Raw genomic sequence first — 22,324 nt, 5'->3', positions numbered from 1 at the left:
AAAAGTATCCTCTCACATTAGCCCTCTGACACCCATATTTGGTAACCCTTTGTTCCCGTCTGGTTTGCAGGCTCGATCTGTATTGTTCCTCCAGAGAAGGGAATGGCCTCAGCTCCGGCATTTACAATATTCTGGTTCACAAGGTTTCATCTTACCTCCTAAGGTTTCCTATTCGGAAGGGAACTGCCTCCTTTGGTGCCACTTCCTCATTTGGTGATTTGGAGAATCATCAGAGGAACTTGACGGACTTTGAAAAATTATGTATGGCATTAGCCAAGCCGCAGCATTTGGCATCCTTGGTTTATGGGATCTTGAGAAAGGGGACTCTAGGTGGTCTGTCCCCTTATTGTAGGGTGTGGGAGGCAGCCCTCTGCAGGGAATTCCAGAGGGAGCAATGGAGTATTGCATTTATAATGACCCAAAAGGCATCAATTTCCTCTTGGCTACAGGAATGTAGCTTGACGGACTTTGAAAAATTATGTATGGCATTAGCCAAGCCGCAGCATTTGGCATCCTTGGTTTATGGGATCTTGAGAAAGGGGACTCTAGGTGGTCTGCCCCCTTATTGTAGGGTGTGGGAGGCAGCCCTCTGCAGGGAATTCCAGAGGAAGCAATGGAGTATTGCATTTATAATGACCCAAAAGGCATCAATTTCCTCTTGGCTACAGGAATGTAATTTTAAACTCTTGAGTAACTAATATACTGTAGCTGTCTAGACATTCTCCATAGAATCTTTCCCACAGTGTCATCAGATTGCTGGAGATGTGGTGGGGCCCCGAGTACTCAACTCCATATTTGATGGGCCCGTGATCTTGTTCGCCCCTTTCTGGGATCAGGGTTGCTCATCCGGATTCCGGATATCCGGGTAACCCGGATATCTGAACTTTTTTGGGCTATCCGACCGGATTCGGATTCCAGATAGCTGGGTCCAAATCCGGATAGCTATCTGCGCTGCGGATAGTTTGGCGCATAATCCGGATATCCGCAGATATCCTGATCCGAAATACTGTAACTAAGGTGATGACGTCCTGGAGCCAATCAGAGGGCTCCCAGCAGAAGCCCTAGCAACCAATCACAGAGGCGAACCCTGGCCGGCACCACCTAACCTCATTGAGCCAATCAGAGGCCACCCAGCCTAAGCCCTGGCACCCAATCACAGAAAGGAACACTGGCCAGCCCCCCTGCATAATAAGGAGGGCTGCCATGATGAGACAGATCGTCCTGGCTTGCTGAATGCACACTGAGAGACATGCTCCAGTGCTGGTGGCCTACAAAGGGCTGTACACAGTTATAAACCTTAAAGAGAACCCGAGGTGGGTTTGAAGAATATTATCTGCATACAGAGGCTGGATCTGCCTATACAGCCCAGCCTCTGTTGCTATCCCAAAGCCCCCTAAGGTCCCCCTGCACTCTGCAATCCCTCATAAATCACAGCCACGCTGCTGACAAACAGCTTGTCAGAGCTGGCTGTGTTTATCTCTATAGTGTCAGTCTGCTGCTCTCCCCGCCTCCTGCAGAACTCCGGTCCCCGCCTGCATCCCTTCCCTCCCTGCTGATTGGAGGGAAGGGACGGGGGCAGGGACCGGAGCTATGCAGGAGGCGGGGGAACAGCTGAGACTGACACTACAGATGTAAACAAAGCCTCACAGCACGGCTGTGATTTATGAGGGATTGCAGAGTGCAGGGGGACCTTAGTGGGGTTTGGGATAGCAACAGAGGCTGGGCTGTATAGGCAGATCCAGCCTCTGTATGCAGATAACATTCTTTAAACACACCTCGGGTTCTCTTTAAGCTGTTCATTAATTAACCCCTTCACTACTCTATAGTTAAATCATTAATTAGCTTGATTGATGTCTCATAGTGTGACAGTTAGAGTGTGTGCTGCAGTGCTGCTGGGCCAAGGGCTGTACACAGTGATAAGCTGTTCATTGATTAACCCCTTCACTATCACTACACTATAGTTAAATCGTTAATTACCTTGATTGTTGTTATAGTGTGACAGTTAGTGTGTGCTGCAGTGCTGCTGCAGCTGCTATGTGTCTGTGTGTGTGCTGTGCACACACCAGGCCAGCTGCTGCCTGCCACGTGCAAACACGTGCAAAGTGCCACCTGCAAACGTGCAAAGTGCCACGTGCAAAAAAGTGCCAAGTGCAAAGTGCAAACACGTGAAAAGTGCCACGTGCAAAGTGCAAACACGTGCAAAGTGCAAACACGTGCAAACACGTGCAAAGTGCCACATGCAAACACGTGCAAAGTGTCATGTGCAAAGTGCCACGTGCAAGCACGTGCAAAGTGCCACGTGCAAACACGTGCAAAGTGCCACGTGCAAACACTTGCAAAGTGCAAGGTGCCACGTGCAAAGTGTCACGTGCCAAGTGCAAACACGTGCAAAGTACCACGTGCAAAGTGCACGTGGCACTTTGCACGTCGCACTTTGCATGTCGCACTTTGCATGTGTTTGCACGTGGCACTTGGCACTTTGCACGTGGCACTTTGCACGTGTTTGCACTTTGCACATGGCACTTTGCACATGTTTGCACGTGGTGCTCTGCACTTTGCATGTGTTTGCACATGGCACTTTGCATGTGGCACTTTGCACGTGTTTGCATGTGGCACTTTGCACTTGGCACTTTGCACGTGGCACTTTGCACGTGTTTTCAAGTGGTACTTTGCACGCGTTTGCACGTGGCACTTTGCACTTTGGACACAATGTGGGCTGCACGACCGCTGTCTGGAACCTATGCTTGATGTTTATTGACAGCCTTTTTTGTTATTTGTGGGATTTTAAGTCCCCACATCATCAATTATTGTTTTCCTTTAAAAAATAATTACGCTACATGCCTCATTTACCCTCAAAAACGTTTTTAAAGCAATTTAAAGGGCCACTTCCGGGTTTTCTACCCGGATATCCGAATTTGCCCGGATACCCCGCATAGTAGGGTCGGATACCCGATTCTATTCGGATACCCAACAGTTCAGATCCGGATATCCGGTCTGGATCTGGATATCTGGGTATCCGGATCCGAGTCAACACGGATTTTGAAAAGGGGTATCCGAGCACCCCTGTCTGGGATATCATTTTTAATGTTCTCGATCATATTTATGGCTCTGACATAGCTTTCCTACTCATGCTGCCAGGTTGATACACATCTCTTAAAACATCATTATGGAGACATTTACTTTCTGCAGCTAAAACTACTATAGCTAGACTTTGGCGATCTACCATGCCCCCTTTACTCACTAGTTGGGTAGAAGCTTTGGACAAGATACTTTTTATGGAACAACAAATAGCGCCTGATGACAGTAAATTGGAGGGTTTTATGAAGATATGGATGATTTGGTTTAATCTGAGGGACTCGGACAGATTTAAAAATCTCCTGGAAGGTCTTGTGCAAGGAATATAAAGGAAGAAAAGTGGCCTTTGGCAATGTTGACACCAGGATCCTGAGGTTCCTAGGCTTCCTGGACTTGTGCATGGTTGGCCAGACTAGCAGTGGCTAATACGTCTGGTGAGTCTGTTTACTATTGGGTGTCTATGGTGGAAGTCGCTGCTGAAAGTATTGCAAGACACAGTAAATAGAAATATGTGATTCTGAAGATTTGAAGTCAACGGAAATTGAAAGATGTGCGCTTAACAAAAATGTATTGAGTATATGGAGCTCGTTTTTGTTTGTTTCAGTTTAGTTCATATGTTCTGTTTCTCTGTTTGATTTTTCAGAAGTTAGACAAGGGTCAGATACTCTTCTATGCTAGTCCTTATATTTCTGATTTGAATTACCGTATTTCATTTTGTTATAGACCTAGCACTGGAATGTAAATCTGAGGATGGGGGTGCCCCCGGACACCCTCATCTTATGTTCATTTATTTTTTATCATGATTAAGTATGTAATTCTTTCTTATGACATGTTCTATACTTCTGTATATTGAAGTTGCTATGTTTTCATAATGGCATTGCAAACTTTCATGTACCATTTTTATTTGTTAATAAAAAGATTCAATGAGAGAAAATCAATACATCTTTTTAAGTGATATAAAAACAGAATTATAATACAGTAATGAGAAAATGTTTTAATAGAGAAATACATTTTTAGAATGCAGTACAGTTATTTCATTTACATTTTTTTGTCCTTGGGGTAAAGAACTTGCACTGATTAAAAAGCCCTGAATGCTTTTAAAAAAGAAACTGTGGCTAGTCTGACAACAAGCAATGGTGTATGTGATAATGGGGCTAACCTTCTTGCAGCACTGCGCTTAGGTTACATCCAGACATGTGCATTGCTTTAAGGACACACTGATCCTAGTGGTGGTGCATTAGTTAAGCAAAATACAGACAGAGAGTGCTGCTACATATTCTCATTTGTGACACTGTGACTAGGTAAAACGTCACCCTGAACATGTACACCCTTCTATGTGAGCAAAAGTTAGCCTTCTTGCATTGTGTTGCCTGATGCATGGAGGCACCAGGGCACATGGTACAGCTACACAGCTGTCTTATTTTTCCAGTGACCAGTGGCTGCAGATGGAGATGCTTTTCTTGCCTGGCATCCCGTGAGCCTTCAGTGCTGCTGGCAGAGTGATCATGGACAATTGAACCCTGTCACCAGAAATTGATCTCACTTTTTAAAAAGTAAACGAAGAGTGGTTTACTAACACATAATAAACTCCACTCCGCAGATGTAGCTTATTGATTGACGCAAGAATTTTAGCCAACCACAAAGCCTCTATAAAACCACAATAGTCCACGACCAGCACACTGTTAGCTGCAGCTTCCTCAGTTTAATGTTTCAGTTAGTTATCGCCACATAGAGGGGAGGCACTCATCACCAATGTCATCCAGGCCATGCTGCCAGCTAGCAGTCTACTTTCTATACCTTATATCTAAAGTAGAGTCTGCACACAGTCAGATTTGACAGGAACCATCAGATTTATTGTTCTACAATCAGGCTACATAGGCAATTGATAAAACGATTGTTGGACTGATGGTCACTTTCCTATGTAGCCTGATTGTGGAACAATAAATCTTTTGGTTCCTGTGAAACCTGTCTGTGTGCTGACCCTACTTTGGATACATGGATTTTGATAGCAATAAGGTCCAGCTCCAACAGGTACCTTACTGAAGGTATGCCATTCTGTGGAATCTGTTTTCCATACCTGTTGATTCTGTGAGGCCAGGCAGTTGATCACATCCCTCACAACCGCTACACTGACAGGTACTGTTGGCTTTTTTATGCTAGTTATTGTCAGATGGATGGGTGGCATTCATGTCATCCAGTTCATGCTGCAAACTAGCAATTTAGTCTAGGTTTCTACATTTTGCATGAGCCCAGACTACAGCAGCAGGAGAGTTGGCACATACCATTTTAGTCAGGGGCCCATATGCAAATAATTTTTCCTCCTGAGTTTTCTTCTTAGTTATATTTTCACATGTTGCCAATAATTGCATTTAGAACCACCATCAAGCAATAATATACTCAAAGTAATTTTGGCAGTACTTTTTCACCTACTTTTTGGAACTTTTACAATTACAAAGTGCTGACAAGTTAGTAAAAAAGAAATTAAAAAATATCTCCAAGGTGAAAACTCAGGAGAGAAAGGGAATTTCATATGGGTCAGGGTGCCTAATATTTATATTTACATTTTTTGTGGCATTGCTGATCCAGTCATCCCGATCATGCTGCCAGCTACAAATGTTGTCAACCTTGCCATGGCTTGATTGAAGCCACACTGATACTGCTATATTTATTTATTTTATTTATTTATTTGTTGTATTTATAAAGCGCCAACATATTACGCAGCGCTGGACATTAATTTAGGTTACAGACAATATTTAGGGGTGACAAACAGCAATATGACAATACAGGAATACAAGAAAACCAGATCACACAGCACAGTATGAGTACAAGGTAATGCTTAGTCAGTCACTGGATGGGAGCATGGAGTTAGGCAAGTTAGGTTCACTCAAATGCATAGCATGGGTGCACAGTAATAGAGGTGCATGATCAGGTAGGACACAAAAGGAGTGAGGACCCTGCCCAAAGGCTTACAATCTAGAGGGAGAGGTAGGGACACGAGAGGTAGGGGACCAGAGTTCGGCTGGGTTTAGAGCAATTGTGAGGGGTGGTAGGCAAGAGTGAAAAGGTGAGTTTTGAGGGCCTTCTTGAAGGTGTTGAAGGAGGGGGCTGCCCTAATGGGTGGAGGTAGGGAGTTCCATAGTGTCGGAGCGGCTCTTGAGAAGTCTTGGAGGCGTGCATGGGACTGGGTGATGCGGGGGACGGTCAGGCGAAGTTCATTGGAGGAGCGGAGTGAGCGGCTTGGTGTGTATCTCTGAGTAAGATCAGAAATGTAGGTTGGACAGGTTTTGTGGATGGATTTGTAGGTCAGACACAATATCTTGAATCTGATTCTGGACTGGATAGGAAGCCAGTGGAGGGATTCACGGAGGGGAGCCGCCCTGGTGGAGCGATGGGAGGAGTGGATAATTCTGGCAGCCGCATTCATGATGGACTGCAGTGGGGCTATTCGGGTCTTAGGGAGTCCAGACAGAAGGGCATTGCAGTAGTCGAGGCGGGAAATTATGAGGGCATGGATGAGGAGTTTGGTGGTGGCAGGGGTCAGGAAAGGGCGAATCTTACAGATGTTACGAAGGTGGAAGTTGCAGGACTTTGTGAGGTTTTGGATGTGGGGAGTGAAGGAGAGTGCGGAGTCCAGGGTGACACCCAGACAGCGGGCTTGAGAGGTAGGGTGAATAGTAGTGTGGTTAACAGTGACCTGCACATCTGGGAGGTCCAGGGATGACCGGGGTGGGAAGATCATAAATTCCGTTTTGTCTAGATTTAGTTTTAGGAACCTAGCGGACATCCAGGAGGAGATGGCAGATAGGCAGGAGGAGACCTTGTCCATGGTAGTGGTGGATATGTCAGGGGTGTGGAGATAGATTTGGGTGTCATCTGCATACAGATGATAGTTAAAACCCATGGAGGAGATAACCTTGCCAATGGAGGATGTGTATAGGGAGAACAGTAGGGGGCCAAGGACCGAGCCTTGGGGGACTCCCACTGAGAGGTGGTTGGGGGTGGACGAGGACTCATTGAAGGAGGTCGTGAAGGAGCGGTTGGAGAGGTAGGATGAAAGCCAGGTCAGGGCGAGATCGTGAATGCCCATGGATTGGAGGGACTGGAGGAGTAGGGGATGATCTACTGTATCAAAAGCTGCTGAAAGGTCAAGGAGGAGGAGAATGGTGTATTTACCTTCAGCTTTAGCTAAGGCAAGGTCATTGACCACTTTGGTGAGAGCCGTTTCGGTTGAGTGGGCAGGCCGAAATCCAGATTGCAGTGGGTCTAGTAGTGAGTTGGCATTGAGGTACTGGGTCAGGCGTTTGTGAACCAGACGCTCAAGGAGTTTTGAGGCGAAGGGGAGGAGGGAGATCGGGCGGTAGTTGGAGGGTAGCGAGGGGTTGAGGGAGGGTTTCTTGAGCAGAGGCAGTACAGTGGCCTGCTTGAAGTCTGAGGGGAAGGTGCCTGTGGATAGGGAGAGGTTAAACATGGTAGTGAGGACTGGGGCCAGATCCGTGAAGTGAGGCTGAAGTAGATCAGAAGGGATAGGGTCAAGGGGGGAGGTAGTGGTATGGGAAGTCTGCAGTAGGTGGTTGACCTCCTCAGTGGTAGTAGGAGTGAAGGAGGTGAGGGGAGGATAGGGTGGAGAAGGAGTAGGTTGTGAGCAGGTGGGAGGTGAAGATTGAAGATTGGATATTTCCTGACGGATGGAGACTATTTTGTTGGTGAAGTGGGTGGCTAAATCTGTGGCAGAGAGGGAGGAAACAGAAGGTGGGGGGGTGGGTTTAAGCAGGGAGTTGAAGGTGCTAAAAAGACGCCGGGGATTGGAAGCTTGTGCTCCGATGAGCTTGGTAAAGTATTCCTGCTTCGCATGAGCAAGGGCAGTGTGGAACTGCTGCAGGTTAGTCTTGTACTGTAGGAAATCCTGGTTTAGTCGAGTTTTCTGCCATTTTCGTTCAGTGGCGCGTGTTTCCCTCTGGAGGTTGCGAGTATGGGTAGTGCGCCAGGGCTGGGGGTTAGGGGGTCGGTTGCGGCGGAATATTGGTGGAGCAGCTTTCTCTAGGGCTGATGAGAGAATTTGGTGATACTGAGCTGCAGCAAGATTAGGACAGGTTAGGGTGGGGAGAGTGGAGGATAGGCCATGGAGGGAGTCAGCAAGGACGCCAGGGTTGAGCTTGCGTAGGTCTCGCTGCCATCGACCAGGTGGGTGGGCGGGTAGTTTGGAGGTGCCTTCCGTGAGGAGGTTGAAGGCGAGAAGGTAATGGTCTGAGGGTGGAAATGGTGCGATGTCGAGGTCTGCAATGGTGGTGGATTTAGTGAATATAAGGTCGAGAGTGTGACGTGCAGTGTGAGTGGGGGCGTTGGTGTGTTGTACTAGGCCATGTGAGTTGGCTATGGTGAGTAGCCGGGTCGCAACAGAGTTCTTGGGTTCATTGATGGGTATATTGAAATCCCCGAGGATGATGGTGGGGAGGTCAGAGGAGAGGATGTGTGGGAGCCAGGAGGCAAGGTTGTCGAGAAATTGTCTTGTGGAGCCCGGAGGGCGGTATAAGACTGCAACAATGGCTGGGAGGGGATTGTAGAGGCGGATAGTGTGGGCCTCAAATGATGTGAATTGTAGGGAGGAAGGTGGAGTGAGGACACGGAATGTGCAGGATGGGGAGAGGAGCAGACCCACCCCTCCCCCGGTCCTGTTGTCTGGTCTGGGGGTGTGACTGAGGTGAAGCCCCCCGTATGAGAGGGCAGCCTCTGCGGCAGAGTCAGAGGGGGTGAGCCATGTCTCAGTGAGTGCGAGGATGGTGAGGGATTTGGAGAGAAAGAGGTTGTGGACCTCTGTAAGTTTATTGCGGACGGATCTGACATTCCAGAGACCGCAGGGTAGGGGGAGCATGTGCTTGTGAGTGGGATGGATGGAAATGAGGTTGGGGCGAGGATGGGTGTTGAAGTTATTTGTGGACAGAGAGCTGTGAAGCGGGTCAGCAGCGGATGCCTGTCTGGCAGCAGGCTGTGGCCCAGGGTTAGGCGATATATCACCAGCAGCAAGTAAGAGTAGGAGGGAGAGAGTAAGCAAATGTGAATGGGATTTAAATGTTTGTGAGGTTTTTGAGCTGCTGGAGGGAGAGAGAGATTTCAGGAGAGCTAACAGTTCATGAAAAGCTGAGTAAGGTGAGCAAAGCAGAGCAGATGAAATGAATATGGAGTGAGGTACACTGGGAGGATGCATATTGCAATGCAACTTGTAGATGTTTGCAGACAGGCAGAACATAAGAAAAAGTGCAGTAAACATGGTAAGTGTCAATGATTATCAGCAGGAAATTTCCAACTCCTAAACAGTTTATATGAGTATGCAGTTAGTGCAAGCAAACCTGTGTACATAAAGAGTCTACTTGGTAGTGCAACATATGTCCAGCAGTGGCATTTTGAGCAACAGCATTGGAGGCAGTTGTGGATGCAGAGTAGTAGTTTCCAGCAGAGTCCTTTGGCTGTTGATTCCTGTTTGAATTCCTGGGTGAATTCTTGGTAAATTCTTGGTAAGTTGTTGCAAAGCACTTTGTAATGGCACTTAGGAATTAAATGGCACCAAATGACCGAGGCCACAAGTGACCTTCTTGCAGCGTTTAAATAGGTATGATAGCTGCCATGGCTGAAATGGAAGTGATTCTCAATTAGAAATTGAGAAAACAGTTCAGCTGGGGATGGGAGTGGCTACCAAAAAACAGGCCTGTAATAAATAATTGGTGGTCACTGGGCTGGAACACAAGGATTCACAGGATGTAATATGGGAATTTACAAACACTGCTGAACTACTTAAATTTATATTAAACAATCTTAGTAGCAATGTATGCAGCAAGCATACCAATTAAACGGGAAGATAACGATTGCAGTCCCAAATTGTAAGGCAGACTTTTGCAAGGAATCAGCAAGCATACCAATTAAACGGGAAGATAACGATTGCAGTCCCAAATTGTAAGGCAGACTTTTGCAAGGAATCAGCAAGCATACCAATTAAACGGGAAGATAACGATTGCAGTCCCAAATTGTAAGGCAGACTTTTGCAAGGAATCAGCAAGCATACCAATTAAACGGGAAGATAACGATTGCAGTCCCAAATTGTAAGGCAGACTTTTGCAAGGAATCAGCAAGCATACCAATTAAACGGGAAGATAACGATTGCAGTCCCAAATTGTAAGGCAGACTTTTGCAAGGAATCAGCAAGCATACCAATTAAACGGGAAGATAACGATTGCAGTCCCAAATTGTAAGGCAGACTTTTGCAAGGAATCAGCAAGCATACCAATTAAACGGGAAGATAACGATTGCAGTCCCAAATTGTAAGGCAGACTTTTGCAAGGAATCAGCAAGCATACCAATTAAACGGGAAGATAACGATTGCAGTCCCAAATTGTAAGGCAGACTTTTGCAAGGAATCAGCAAGCATACCAATTAAACGGGAAGATAACGATTGCAGTCCCAAATTGTAAGGCAGACTTTTGCAAGGAATCAGCAAGCATACCAATTAAACGGGAAGATAACGATTGCAGTCCCAAATTGTAAGGCAGACTTTTGCAAGGAATCAGCAAGCATACCAATTAAACGGGAAGATAACGATTGCAGTCCCAAATTGTAAGGCAGACTTTTGCAAGGAATCAGCAAGCATACCAATTAAACGGGAAGATAACGATTGCAGTCCCAAATTGTAAGGCAGACTTTTGCAAGGAATCAGCAAGTATACCAATTAAACGGGAAGATAACGATTGCAGTCCCAAATTGTAAGGCAGACTTTTGCAAGGAATCAGCAAGCATACCAATTAAACGGGAAGATAACGATTGCAGTCCCAAATTGTAAGGCAGACTTTTGCAAGGAATCAGCAAGCATACCAATTAAACGGGAAGATAACGATTGCAGTCCCAAATTGTAAGGCAGACTTTTGCAAGGAATCAGCAAGCATACCAATTAAACGGGAAGATAACGATTGCAGTCCCAAATTGTAAGGCAGACTTTTGCAAGGAATCAGCAAGCATACCAATTAAACGGGAAGATAACGATTGCAGTCCCAAATTGTAAGGCAGACTTTTGCAAGGAATCAGCAAGCATACCTGATGAGGAAGATGAAAATAATGCAGGTTAGGTGATGCAAGAAGCAGCTTGTAGATATAGCAGTACTACAATTCTTGGTAAATTCTTGGTAAGTTGTTGCAAAGCACTTTGTAATAAATGGCACCTAGGAATTAAATGGCACCAAATGACCGAGGCCACAAGTGACCTTCTTGCAGCGTTTAAATAGGTATGATAGCTGCCATGGCTATAGCTGACACATTCTCCCTTCTCAGGTCCTCCTGCTTTGGGCCTGTTTATGCTATTTATATTTACATTTCTGGTGGCATTGCTGATCTTTTCATGCTGCCAGCTAGCAGTGTGGTCTCACTTGCAATCGCTTATTTGAATTAACACTGCCATTGGAATAGCTGAGACACACTCCTTATGTCCTCTTTCCTTGGGCCTAGTATTTCTGCTTTTTTATGTCATCCAGTTCATGCTGTAAGATGTTGCCTTCTTGATTTCACAGATGGGATAACTGGCCTGTTGCTGCTTTCTAATGTTATCTTGTGAGTTACAGCAGATCTCTGATGGAGCATAAACTGCACACAAGCACCATACTTTGGTTTAGCTCAGGAACACACATTGTTCTCATTTCTCTTTTTTTTCCTCTACTATCTGAGTAAACTTTATTTAACACTTCCCGGTTAACAAACAGACAACATTGTCACATGACTCTAGATGAGTGGATAGGCTGTATAAGTGCATACAAATCATCACATATCTTAAAGTGTACCTGAGACGTAAAGATATAAAAGTTTTATACAAGCCTAGGGCTTCCTCCAGCCCCCCTCCACACCGATCGCTTCCACGCCATCTTCCTCTGCCTCCTCGTTCACCCGTCAGCTTGACTAGTCGGGGTCAGTCGGCGGGGCGCAGTTCGACCACGCGTGCACCCGCCTAATGCTAGTACTGCATAGGCGCAGATCGCTCCCAGGCATGGGAGCAAAGTGGGGTGCACACTTACGGCCAGGCCACGCATGCGTATTGTCCCTGACTAGCTAAGCTAACAGGGATTCTACCCAGCAAATGAGGCGGAGGGGAACGGCGTGGGATCGATTGGTGCAGAGAGGGCAGGAGGAAGCTCAAGGTATGCTTAAAACTTTTAAATCAGGTTTCCTTTAACACGCCCACTTGTTACTAAACTGTTAAAAAGTAATAATTTGATACAGTTGCATCATAAACTGCTTACACTCTAAAAATGTAACTTACAAATCTTTTCTTTTTTTTAAAAAATCAGCGTACACCCAACACTTTGACCCAACTTAGACAGACTGGCTTCAGTGCAGCACTCCTGTATTGGGTTAGGTTTGCATCATCGTTTGTTACTCTGCTATCTTATTTTATTTTCTCTTAATTCTTTTTTCTTTGACCAACAGATTCAATAATTTTTATTATACAAAGGTGTACCACAAGAACACAAACATTTATACTAAACTATCACTCCTAACCACTTGAAACATACACAGTTCCATTCACAACCAGAACATTATGGTACCTAAAAACCCCAATCGGGGTTGATTAGCTTGAATTCCATTTTGTGGGAGATGCTTCCACAACTTAGATGGGATAAAGTGGCATACCGGAAAGATTCTACTAAGGGAACTGCATCTGCCAAACCTGAAGGGTACCCAAACTGAGAAGGACATGAACCCCCTCCTTCAAAATAACACCATTCGCCCGACCCTCCCGTGTCTCAACCGTGTGTGAGTTGTGGTCTGACCCCTATGTCAGGTTAATTTTGTGTACTTACAGACATTTGGCATATGACCCTCGATGGCCTCACATGACATCTCTAAGATGTTTAAATAGGAATCCTAGTTAATTTCTGTCCTGGACGAGGAGCATAATTCTGAGTAAGACATTAGAAAAAATGAAACAGCTAAACCTGGATGAAGCTACCAAAATCAGACCAATTATAGCTCTTTTGTGTGCTGGACATTAACTCAGGGATAAACACAGAGACAAAGGGAGCCCAAATGGTGCAGTAAGTCACACTCAATAGAGGAAATAAGAAATAGTATACAAAGGATACTCACAAAAGGAGGTTGCAATGGGGCAACCAACCACTGCAGGCAGGTGATCAATAAACGCGACTCCACTCGGGGATCCCGGTCAGCCAGAAATGGTCTGGTCGCACCTTTCAATGAAAAAGGGGTCCTAGGTACCCGAAGACAGTGTCCGAGGGTATCCCCTCCCCTAGGACAGGGGTTGTATTAAATGCACAAACAGGATGATAAGGCGCCCAAAGGATAATATGTTTTAAAATCTATAAAATAAATAAGGTTTGAGGTGGCTTACCTCAATGAAGACAAATTCATATATAAATAAATAAATAAACAATCTTTAATAGCACTGGCAAGTGTTTAGTGGGTCTCTGCCCACTTCCTCAGGCCAAATCAAGTGCCTCGATATGTTCAGAGCCAGGAATAGAGCTCTATTCCTGGCCCTGAACATGGCACGAGACCCACGAAATGCGTTGCCAGTGCTATTAAAGATTAGTAATTTATATATAAATTGTTTTTTTTTTTTTTTACTTTAATTTTTATTTAGATTTTAAGATATAACATTATTACAATATGTATACAAAATGTTCTCCAAGTAGTATCCAAACGCTAATGTGTGGTAGAAAAACTGCATTGGTAAAGAAACAGGCTGATATAAACCAAATCCTCTTTCCATAAAGAAAAGTGAGCATACACCTTCACTTAAATGATTTTGTGCTAATCTGAAAAACGTACAATCCAGGAGATATTTTCTCACGTGTTTCTCACGTGTTATATTAGTCAAGAGAAGGGTGGTATCGGGCCTTTCCAATGCTTGGCAATCAAGCATCTGTTTGCAGCACAAAATACAGTCAAAAGTTTATTCTGATATTTATTCAAATTGGGATAGGATTTACAAAACAGGGCCATGAACATATCTTTAATATTGGGATGCCTAATGTCAAAGAAATCTGACGGAAACATTCATACCATGTTTGCTGTATTATCGGGCAGTGCCACCAACAGTGGTACATATCCGCTGCAGGTGCACTACAATTAAAACAATTTGAAGTAACTGCAGCATTAAATTTGGCTAGTTTCACAGGAGTAAGATATCAATCATAGAAGATTTTGTAGGCTTTTTCCTTGATGATAATGTTAGAAAAGGCTTTTGCCATATTGAGAAATATCTCATTCCAGGTTGATTCATAGTCAGGAGGAGTATGTGCTGCCCATTTTTTCATGGGTGGAATAGAAGAAGGTAATGAGTCATACCATATATTCTGATGTAATCGAGATATAAGATCAGGTTTATCTAGCCCTAATAAAAAATAATGTTCAATAACAGACAAATCCGAAGCCCGGTGATTCTTTGATAATACATTTAATATAACTTCCTATTTGTAGGTAACAGAAAAAACTACTGTCAGGTACATTGTATATAGATTTAAGGTTTTCCCATGCCATCATTTTAACATCAGAGACTAGTTGTTTAAGTTTAAGAATATTACAAGTCTTCCATGCTTCCCATTCTACCCCAGAGTTTGCAAAAGGAAGTGCAGGGTTGCCAAAGATAGGTTGCAATAGAGCATGCAGGAAACAATGTTTACCCTTCTTGTTCCAGCTTCTCCAGGATGTAATTGGAAAGTCAACAATAGGGTAGCAAGCGGTTTGGCAGATAACGTAACGTGGGGTGGAAGCCATAATAGATCTTCAACTCGAAATGGTGCAATAATTTGTGCTTCTAAAGATACCCATCTAGGAGGGAACAAAGTCATATTCTGAGCCAATCTGGCAGCTTTATAGTAAGACATAAGGTTGGGCAACCCAGCACCTCCCTGCATTTTCAACCTTGGTAAATAAGAGTACCTAATTCTAGGGTGCTTCCTGTGCCAAACAAATTTATTTATTTGGCACCGGAGGGAGGCAATATGTGCACTATTGGTATCGGAAGCAGGGCCGGTTCTAGTGACAATGGGGCCCCAGGGCAAAATTAGTCTGGGGCCCCCAACAAACACCTCCTAAACAAAAAGCGGAATTAGGGGCCCTTTGTTGCAGCCAAAATTCCCTCCTGGGCCCCTGAGATGGCTATTGATGCTCCCTTCCAATACCCTCCCAGCGTAACTGTTTTTCCTGGTGCCCCTGCAGAGTCTTTGGCAGTATAGTGTCTCACCTGCCCGCGAGCACAGGTGTGACACTACTCTGCCAAAAACTCTGCAGAGGCCCCCAGGGAACAAGAGTAAAGATGATTTGATCAGGGTGTATTATTCGCCTTAGGATAGGGTTGAGACGGGACGCCAGCACTTTTGCAAACATTTTTAGATCAGTGTTGAACAGTGATATGGAACGGTAATTACTGCATTGCAACGAGTCCTTATTAGGCTTAGGGATAACGACAATATGTGCCCTTAGTAAATCAATTCTATTCCATTGGACATAATGTCGTTAAACATGTTAGTCAGGATTGGAGAAAGCATATGTGATAGTTTTTATAATATGCTCCAGTAAAGCCATCTTGCCTAGGGGCCTTGGAATTTTGGAGTGTTTTAATGGGCTTGAGTTACCTCCTCTATAGAGATGGGGTCATTTAGAATGGATCTCTCGTTCTGCGTGATTTGAGCGAGATTGGTATGTAAAAGATACTCAGGTATTCTAGAGTCGGGAGTTATTAACTTATCACCGAACCGTGATATAAATTTGCATAATACTGTTGAAATTCTCTCAGGATCTCTACAGGATTATACGCCAAGTCGCCTTGAGGTTTAGGTATTGGAAATAATCTAGTTTGGGACTGTTTCTGATTCAGTTTTTTAGCATGGGAGGAGTCAGGTTAATTAGCTTTATCATAGTATTTCTGACCTAAGAATCTGAGTGCTTTCTCAGTTCTATAAGAGAGAACTCTTTTAAGTTCTTCTTTAAGCCTAATGGCCTGTCTAAGATGGGTCTCGGATTTAGTTGAGGCATAAAGTGCATCTTGTACCTTAATGGCAGTATTTAGATCCGTTATCCTACTGCCTCTGTCTCTTTTGTTTCTAGCCACTTTCTGAATTAATCGACCCTTAGTACTGTCTTATGTGCAGCCCAAACTATCGCCGAATTTTGTTCACGGTCAGCATTTATGGCATAATATGACACTATTGCTTTTTCAAAATCGGCCAGATATTCCATATTGGCCAGCATCAGTGGCAGCTCCAGGATTTCTTTTTTTTTGGGGGGGGGGGGATGCTATGCAGGTGCTGGACCAATTTCTGGGGTAACTGATGACCCGCCGTGGCAAAAAAATGGGTGTGGCCATGACCGGATGAGGGTGGAGCTAACTGTAATTTAAAGTGAACCCGAGGTGAGAGTGATATGGAGGCTGCCATATTTATTTCCTGGCAGCCTGGCAGCCCTGCTGATCTATTTGGCTGCAGTAGTGAACTGAATTACACCAGAAACAAGCATGCAGCTAATCCTGTCAGTTCTGACAATATTGTCAGAAACCCCTGACCTGCTGCATGCTTGTTTAGGGTCTATGGTTGAAAGAATTAGAGGCAGAGGACCAGCACGGCAGCCAGGCAACTGGTATTGCTTAAAAGGAGATAAATATGGCAGCCTCAATATTATTCTCACCTCGGGTTCCCTTTAAAAGTGCAACACAAAGACAAAGCCCAAGTTTTGGTGACCCTTTCCCCAGAAAATTCACATAATTGTGCAGGTTTTCTCAAGAAAATACACGTAATGTGAGCAGATTTGCCCAGAAAATACGTTCAATCATGTCAGCAGATTTGACCAAAAAACACGTTCAATCATGTTGGCAGATTTGACTAGAAACTACGTGCAATCATGTGGCAGATTTGACCAGAAAATAGTACAATCATGTCAGCAGTTTTGACCAGAAAATACATGTAATCATGTCGACAGATTTGCCCAGAAAATACATGCAATCATGTTGGCAGATTTGCCCAGAAAATACATGCAATCATGTCGGCAGATTTGCCCAGAAAATAGTTCAATCATGTCAGCAGATTTGACCAGAAAATACGTGGACTCATGTTGGCAGATTTGACCAAAAAATACATGCAATGTAATCATTCATGTAGCAGATTTGACCAGAAAATACATGCAATCATGTGGAAGATTTGACCAGAAAATACATGCAATCATGTGGAAGATTTGACCAGAAAATACATGCAATCATGTTGAAGATTTGACCAGGAAATACATGCAATCATGTGGAAGATTTGACCAGAAAATACATGCAATCATGTGGAAGATTTGACCAGAAAATACATGCAATCATGTAGCAGATTTGACCAGAAAATACATGCAATCATGTGGAAGATTTGACCAGAAAATACATGCAATCATGTAGCAGATTTGACCAGAAAATACGTGCAATCATGTGGCAGACCTGGCCAGAAAATACTTCATTACTCACCTGAAGCAGAGCTCATGTCCCGGCCTCCGTCCGGCGCGCAGCTCCCACGATCCTCTGCAGCCAGCAACTGAAACTTCTGCGCTGAGAGCAGGGCTACGGGAAATGGCACCCAAAGCCCTGCACTGCAGACTCAGTCTCCAGAACGCCTCTTAGAACGCCATTTTACTGTAGCCCTGCTCTGCCGCTGCCAGAGCTGCTGGCTGCTGCTGCGGTGAACTTACATGGTGTCTATTAGACGCCGAAAGTCAGTTCATGCTGGGGGGTGCTAATAGGGTGCTTGGAGAATTTTAGGGGGTGCTTCAGCACCCAAAGCACCTCCCTGGCGCCGCCACTGGCTAGCATTGACTCATTCAATTTCCAAAAACTAGATCTCGTAATATTAGCACCATTGCATGGTCAGATCAGGAAATCACTTATCAGTATAGATAAGAGCGGGTATTATTGTAGCAGCCACGAAAATTAAATCTGTTTTTGAATATGAATTATGTAGGTGAGAATAAAAAGTATGGACGTTTTACTTAGGGCATAGAACCCGTCAGGAATCCCAAAGATTTAATAATTCAAGGAGGCTAAATAGAGCTTTAGGGGGAGAAATATGTCTACTAATACATTTGCCCTGTCCCATAGGGGGAGGGGAATTCTCCAATCTAGTATTGAAATCGCCTGCCAGAATGATGATGCCAACACATTTTTCCTGCATCAGATTCAGCAAGGTTATAAAAAAGACAGATTGCTTCTCAGTAGGAGTATATACATTTACTAAGGAGATCGCTCAACCTCCAATTTCACTATTCAGAATGAGGATTCGACCCTTGTTATCTTTAAATAGAGAAACAAAATTAAAATCCCAATCTTTTATGAAGAATGATGGCTACATTTTTTCTTTTGGCCTTATTTGAAGAGTAGTAATATAATGGCAATATGCCAATAGAATACAAAACTCAAGTTTAAGCATTCTTATTTGTATCATAGGATATTCATGCAAGTTGACAAATGGAAGAGTTTGATTGCTGCCTGTGAATATTAGATGTTGACTGTGTTTCACTGTACTACAGGCTGCCAGTGCTCAGGGAAGCATCTTCTAAAGATGGTGTACAAGAAATCCCACAAACAGATAGCTGAAGACAAGCAGACTAAGGACATGGATTACTGGAGCCATGTCCTGTGTCTGATGAGGCCAAGATTAACTTACTTGGTTCAAATGTTATCAAGTGTGTGTGGCAGCAACCAAGTGAGGAGTACAAAAACAAATGTGTCTTGCCTACAGTCAAGCATGGTTGAGGGAGTATTATGGTTTGTGGCTGCATGAGTGCTTTCAGCACTGGAACGCTACAGTTCATTGAGGGAACTATGAATGCCATCGTGTAATGTGACATACTGAAGCGGAATATGAACCCCTCCCTCCAGAAACTGGGCTGCAGGGCAATATTCCAACATGATAATGACCCCAAACACACCTCCAAGACAACCACTGCCTTGCGAAAGAAACTGATGGTAAAGGTGCGGGACTAATTATCCAAGCATGTCCCCAGACCTAAACCCTATTGAGCATCTGTGAGGCATCCTCAAATAGACAATGGATTAGCACAAAGTCTCTAACATCCACCAACTTCAACATGGAGGAGTGGAAGAGGATACAAATGTCATTCTGTTAAGCTCTAGTTAACGCCATGCCCAAGAGAGTTAAGGCAGTGCTGGAAAATAATGGTGTGCACACAAAATGTTGACACTTTGGCCACAATATTGGCATTCTTCACTAAGGGTTGTACTCACCTTTGTTGGCAGTGGTTTAGACATTAATGGCTGTGTGTTGAGTTATTTTGATGGCTCAGCAAATTTACACTGTTATATAAGCTGTACACTGACTAGTTTACATTGTATCAAAGTGGCATAACTTCATTGTTGTCCCATGAAAAGTTATAAAATATGTACAAAAAACGTGAGGGGTGTTTACGGACTTTTGTGAGATACTGTATATATTGGCAGCTACTTTTAGTTATTAATGTTTACAGCAAATCATTTTTTTCACATTCTCAAAAATATGTATTGTTGTTTACCACAGGATGAAAAAACACCTGCAACCACACTTCTGGTTGGTCCCCGTCATGGAATCAGCCATGTTATTGACCTGAAGACAAATCTCACAACAGTTCTGTTTGAATTTAGCCAGGTAACAAAGATTCAGTTGTTCCGTGAATCCCAAGGAGTAGCTCGTGTTGAGACTAGCGTCACTGATACTAAGGTATGGGCTATAGTGAATGTAAATCAGTCTCAATTAAATTTATCTTGTAGGTATTCCCATAGATCTTCACAGTGTGATAAAAAGAGATAGATATTTGTTGCATGCTTGAAGTAAAAAAGGCATATTTTCTTTCTTTGACATGTTAATACATGTGGGCTGTAATGATTACTTTAGTTCTTAAGGCCTGATTCTGCTACAAAACCTTGCCAGTGATAAGTGTTGCTAAGCATTAAGATCATACGATATTCTAGGGCATAATATCAATTATCATTGCACTGCCTGGCAAATATTTGCTCGCCCAGGATTTGGATATTTGTTTGTTTGTTTTTTTTTCCTCATTCAAAGTTCTTCCTCCTCTGATTCATTTAGTGGTTGCAGATGTGGGGGCAAAGTATCATGATAATAATTAAAGCAGATAAATGATAAATGTATAACCTGCTTTACCTAAATGATATTGTAAGTGCAGATTGGACAGCTAGGAAGGAAATGCTTGTAAGCATAGGGTTTATATCCTTTCCTGACCAATGCCAGCTCGCATAGCTTTTTTACATTGAGGGGGGAACTTGCAAGGGGAGTCAGAACCCCTCCTCCATAAAGCATTCTTGTCCTAGTATTAAGGGCAAAGGCCACTTTTAAATGGCAAAAAAAATCATCATCTGTATTAGCCGCTTTCTAGGTATATATTAACCAAGAATGCTTACTTTGGAAGCCATGGTAAGTATTGTCAATATCCTAATGCCAGAGGGCATTTGTGTCATGGTAGTAACAATCAGGGCTAAAATGGGACCCATAGTAAGTGTGTAAAAATTGTGCCCCCTCCACCGTGGAGCCAGGTATATGTGCTCGCAGTATAGGTTAGCCAGGCATAGGTGCCCCTAGTATAGGTAGCCAGTATAATTGCCCCCAGTATAGGTTAGCCAGGTAGGTACCTCGAGTGTAGGTAGCCAGTATAGCTGCCCCCAGTAAAGGTTAGATAGGCAGGTTCCCCCGATATAGGTTAGATAGGTCGGTGCCCCCAGTATAGGTTAGATAGGTAGGTGCCCGCATTATATGTTAGATTGGTAGGTGCCCACAGTATAAGTTAGATAGGTGGGTGCCCCCAGTATAGGCTAGATAGGTAGGAGCCCCCAGTATATGTTAGATAGGTAGTTGCCTGAGTATAGGTTAGATAGGTAGGTGCCCACAGTATAGGTTAAATAGGTAGGTGCCCACCTATTGAGGATGAGTCATCATAAAGCAGAGTCATCATAAAGCAGTCATCTATGGCAAACTCTGAAATTACGCCTTTCACAATCAGAGGCCCTTTCCCCTGTAATAAAAGCATCCTTTCTCATCCTCACAGGCAGCACAACCCCTCCACACAATTAAAACACTAACAGAATTGGGGAACTCCTTCCACAGAGCCTCTACTGCCCGCAGAAACCCATGATTAGGACAACTCTCCTACCACAGGAAGCGCCATCCCAACATCTGTTACATTTTCTTTCACAGGCATAATCCCACCACCCACAAAACCAACACACTAAATCTCCCACAGGAAGAGCACTTCCCTCTCTGCTTTACCCCACAAAATCAGGGCATGCAGGCCACAGGCAGAACACCAAAAACAGACCATACAGGACCCCAGGAAGACCAATAAATTTGTGTCTCCACCCTCTCTCCAGCCCTCTTGGTTTACCGGCTGAAAGGGTTCTTAGGCAAGTTATAAGATCTTAGTACAACAAGCAATTGGAAACCACAAAGCATTATACTGTTGTAGTGGCAGCTTAGCTTTTATCTGCAGGACGCAATACTTGTATAAATGTATGGTCCCCAGATACCAGAATTAAGCAGCTGAGTTACCCAAATACCAGAATTTAATAGCCACAATGCTATGAGACACTACTTTGCATGGTTCTGAATCAGTTCTGAAATATGCCTGAAGAAGAAACTTTTAAAGTTTCGAAAGCTTGCAGAACATTTTTTGTACAGTTAGTCATTAAAGGTATCACCTAAACAACCTTTATTGTTATGTCTTTGGAGTATCTCATAAAAGTGAGAACACCTCTGACATTTTTGTAAATACTTAATAGTTGCTGGTAGGTAGCAAGAGATAGCTCCCTAGTATAGTTAGTCAGAGGTAGCCTGAGCATCCCAGTATATGTTACCCCCAGTATAGGTAGCCAGAGGCAGCCTCCCAGCATAGGTAGCTTCCAGTATAGGCTTCCAGATGTAGCCCCCCAGTATAGGAATCCAGAGGTAGCCCTCCTTTTTAGATAGCCAGATGGTGTTCCCAGAATATAAGTATGTAAGAGTTTACTCTAACGAGATTCTACTGTACCTAAAAAGTATTCATTCTGGAAGCTCGTGTTTGCACTTCAAGAGACTCTGTAACAACATTTTCAGCCTTATTTCTTCTATTCTATAAGTTCCTATACATGTTCTAATGTGGTCTGGATTACTACAGCCTTTCCTAGTTGCACAGTGGCTGTATTATTTCTGTTATATAATCGAATCTTCTTTCCTCTGACGGCTTTGTCGGGCTC

At 43.9% G+C, this 22,324-nt stretch overlaps 1 protein-coding gene across 2 annotated transcripts in view; it reads left to right on the top strand.

The window, feature by feature from the left end:
* The window catches only part of FRMPD3 (FERM and PDZ domain containing 3), a 281,016-nt gene that overhangs the window by 153,016 nt on the left and 105,676 nt on the right, over window positions 1-22,324 (top strand). For both annotated transcript variants that reach the window (XM_068248083.1, XM_068248084.1), the window contains one exon: window positions 19,620-19,799. In XM_068248083.1, the coding sequence (XP_068104184.1) occupies window positions 19,620-19,799 (180 nt within the window). The remainder of the gene's footprint in view (window positions 1-19,619; window positions 19,800-22,324) is intronic.

Source organism: Hyperolius riggenbachi, chromosome 8 (genome assembly GCF_040937935.1).
Source record: "Hyperolius riggenbachi isolate aHypRig1 chromosome 8, aHypRig1.pri, whole genome shotgun sequence".
NCBI lineage: Eukaryota > Metazoa > Chordata > Amphibia > Anura > Hyperoliidae > Hyperolius > Hyperolius riggenbachi.
The sequence above is the reverse complement of the archived record's forward strand: the minus strand, read 5'-3'. Positions and strand labels throughout refer to the sequence as shown.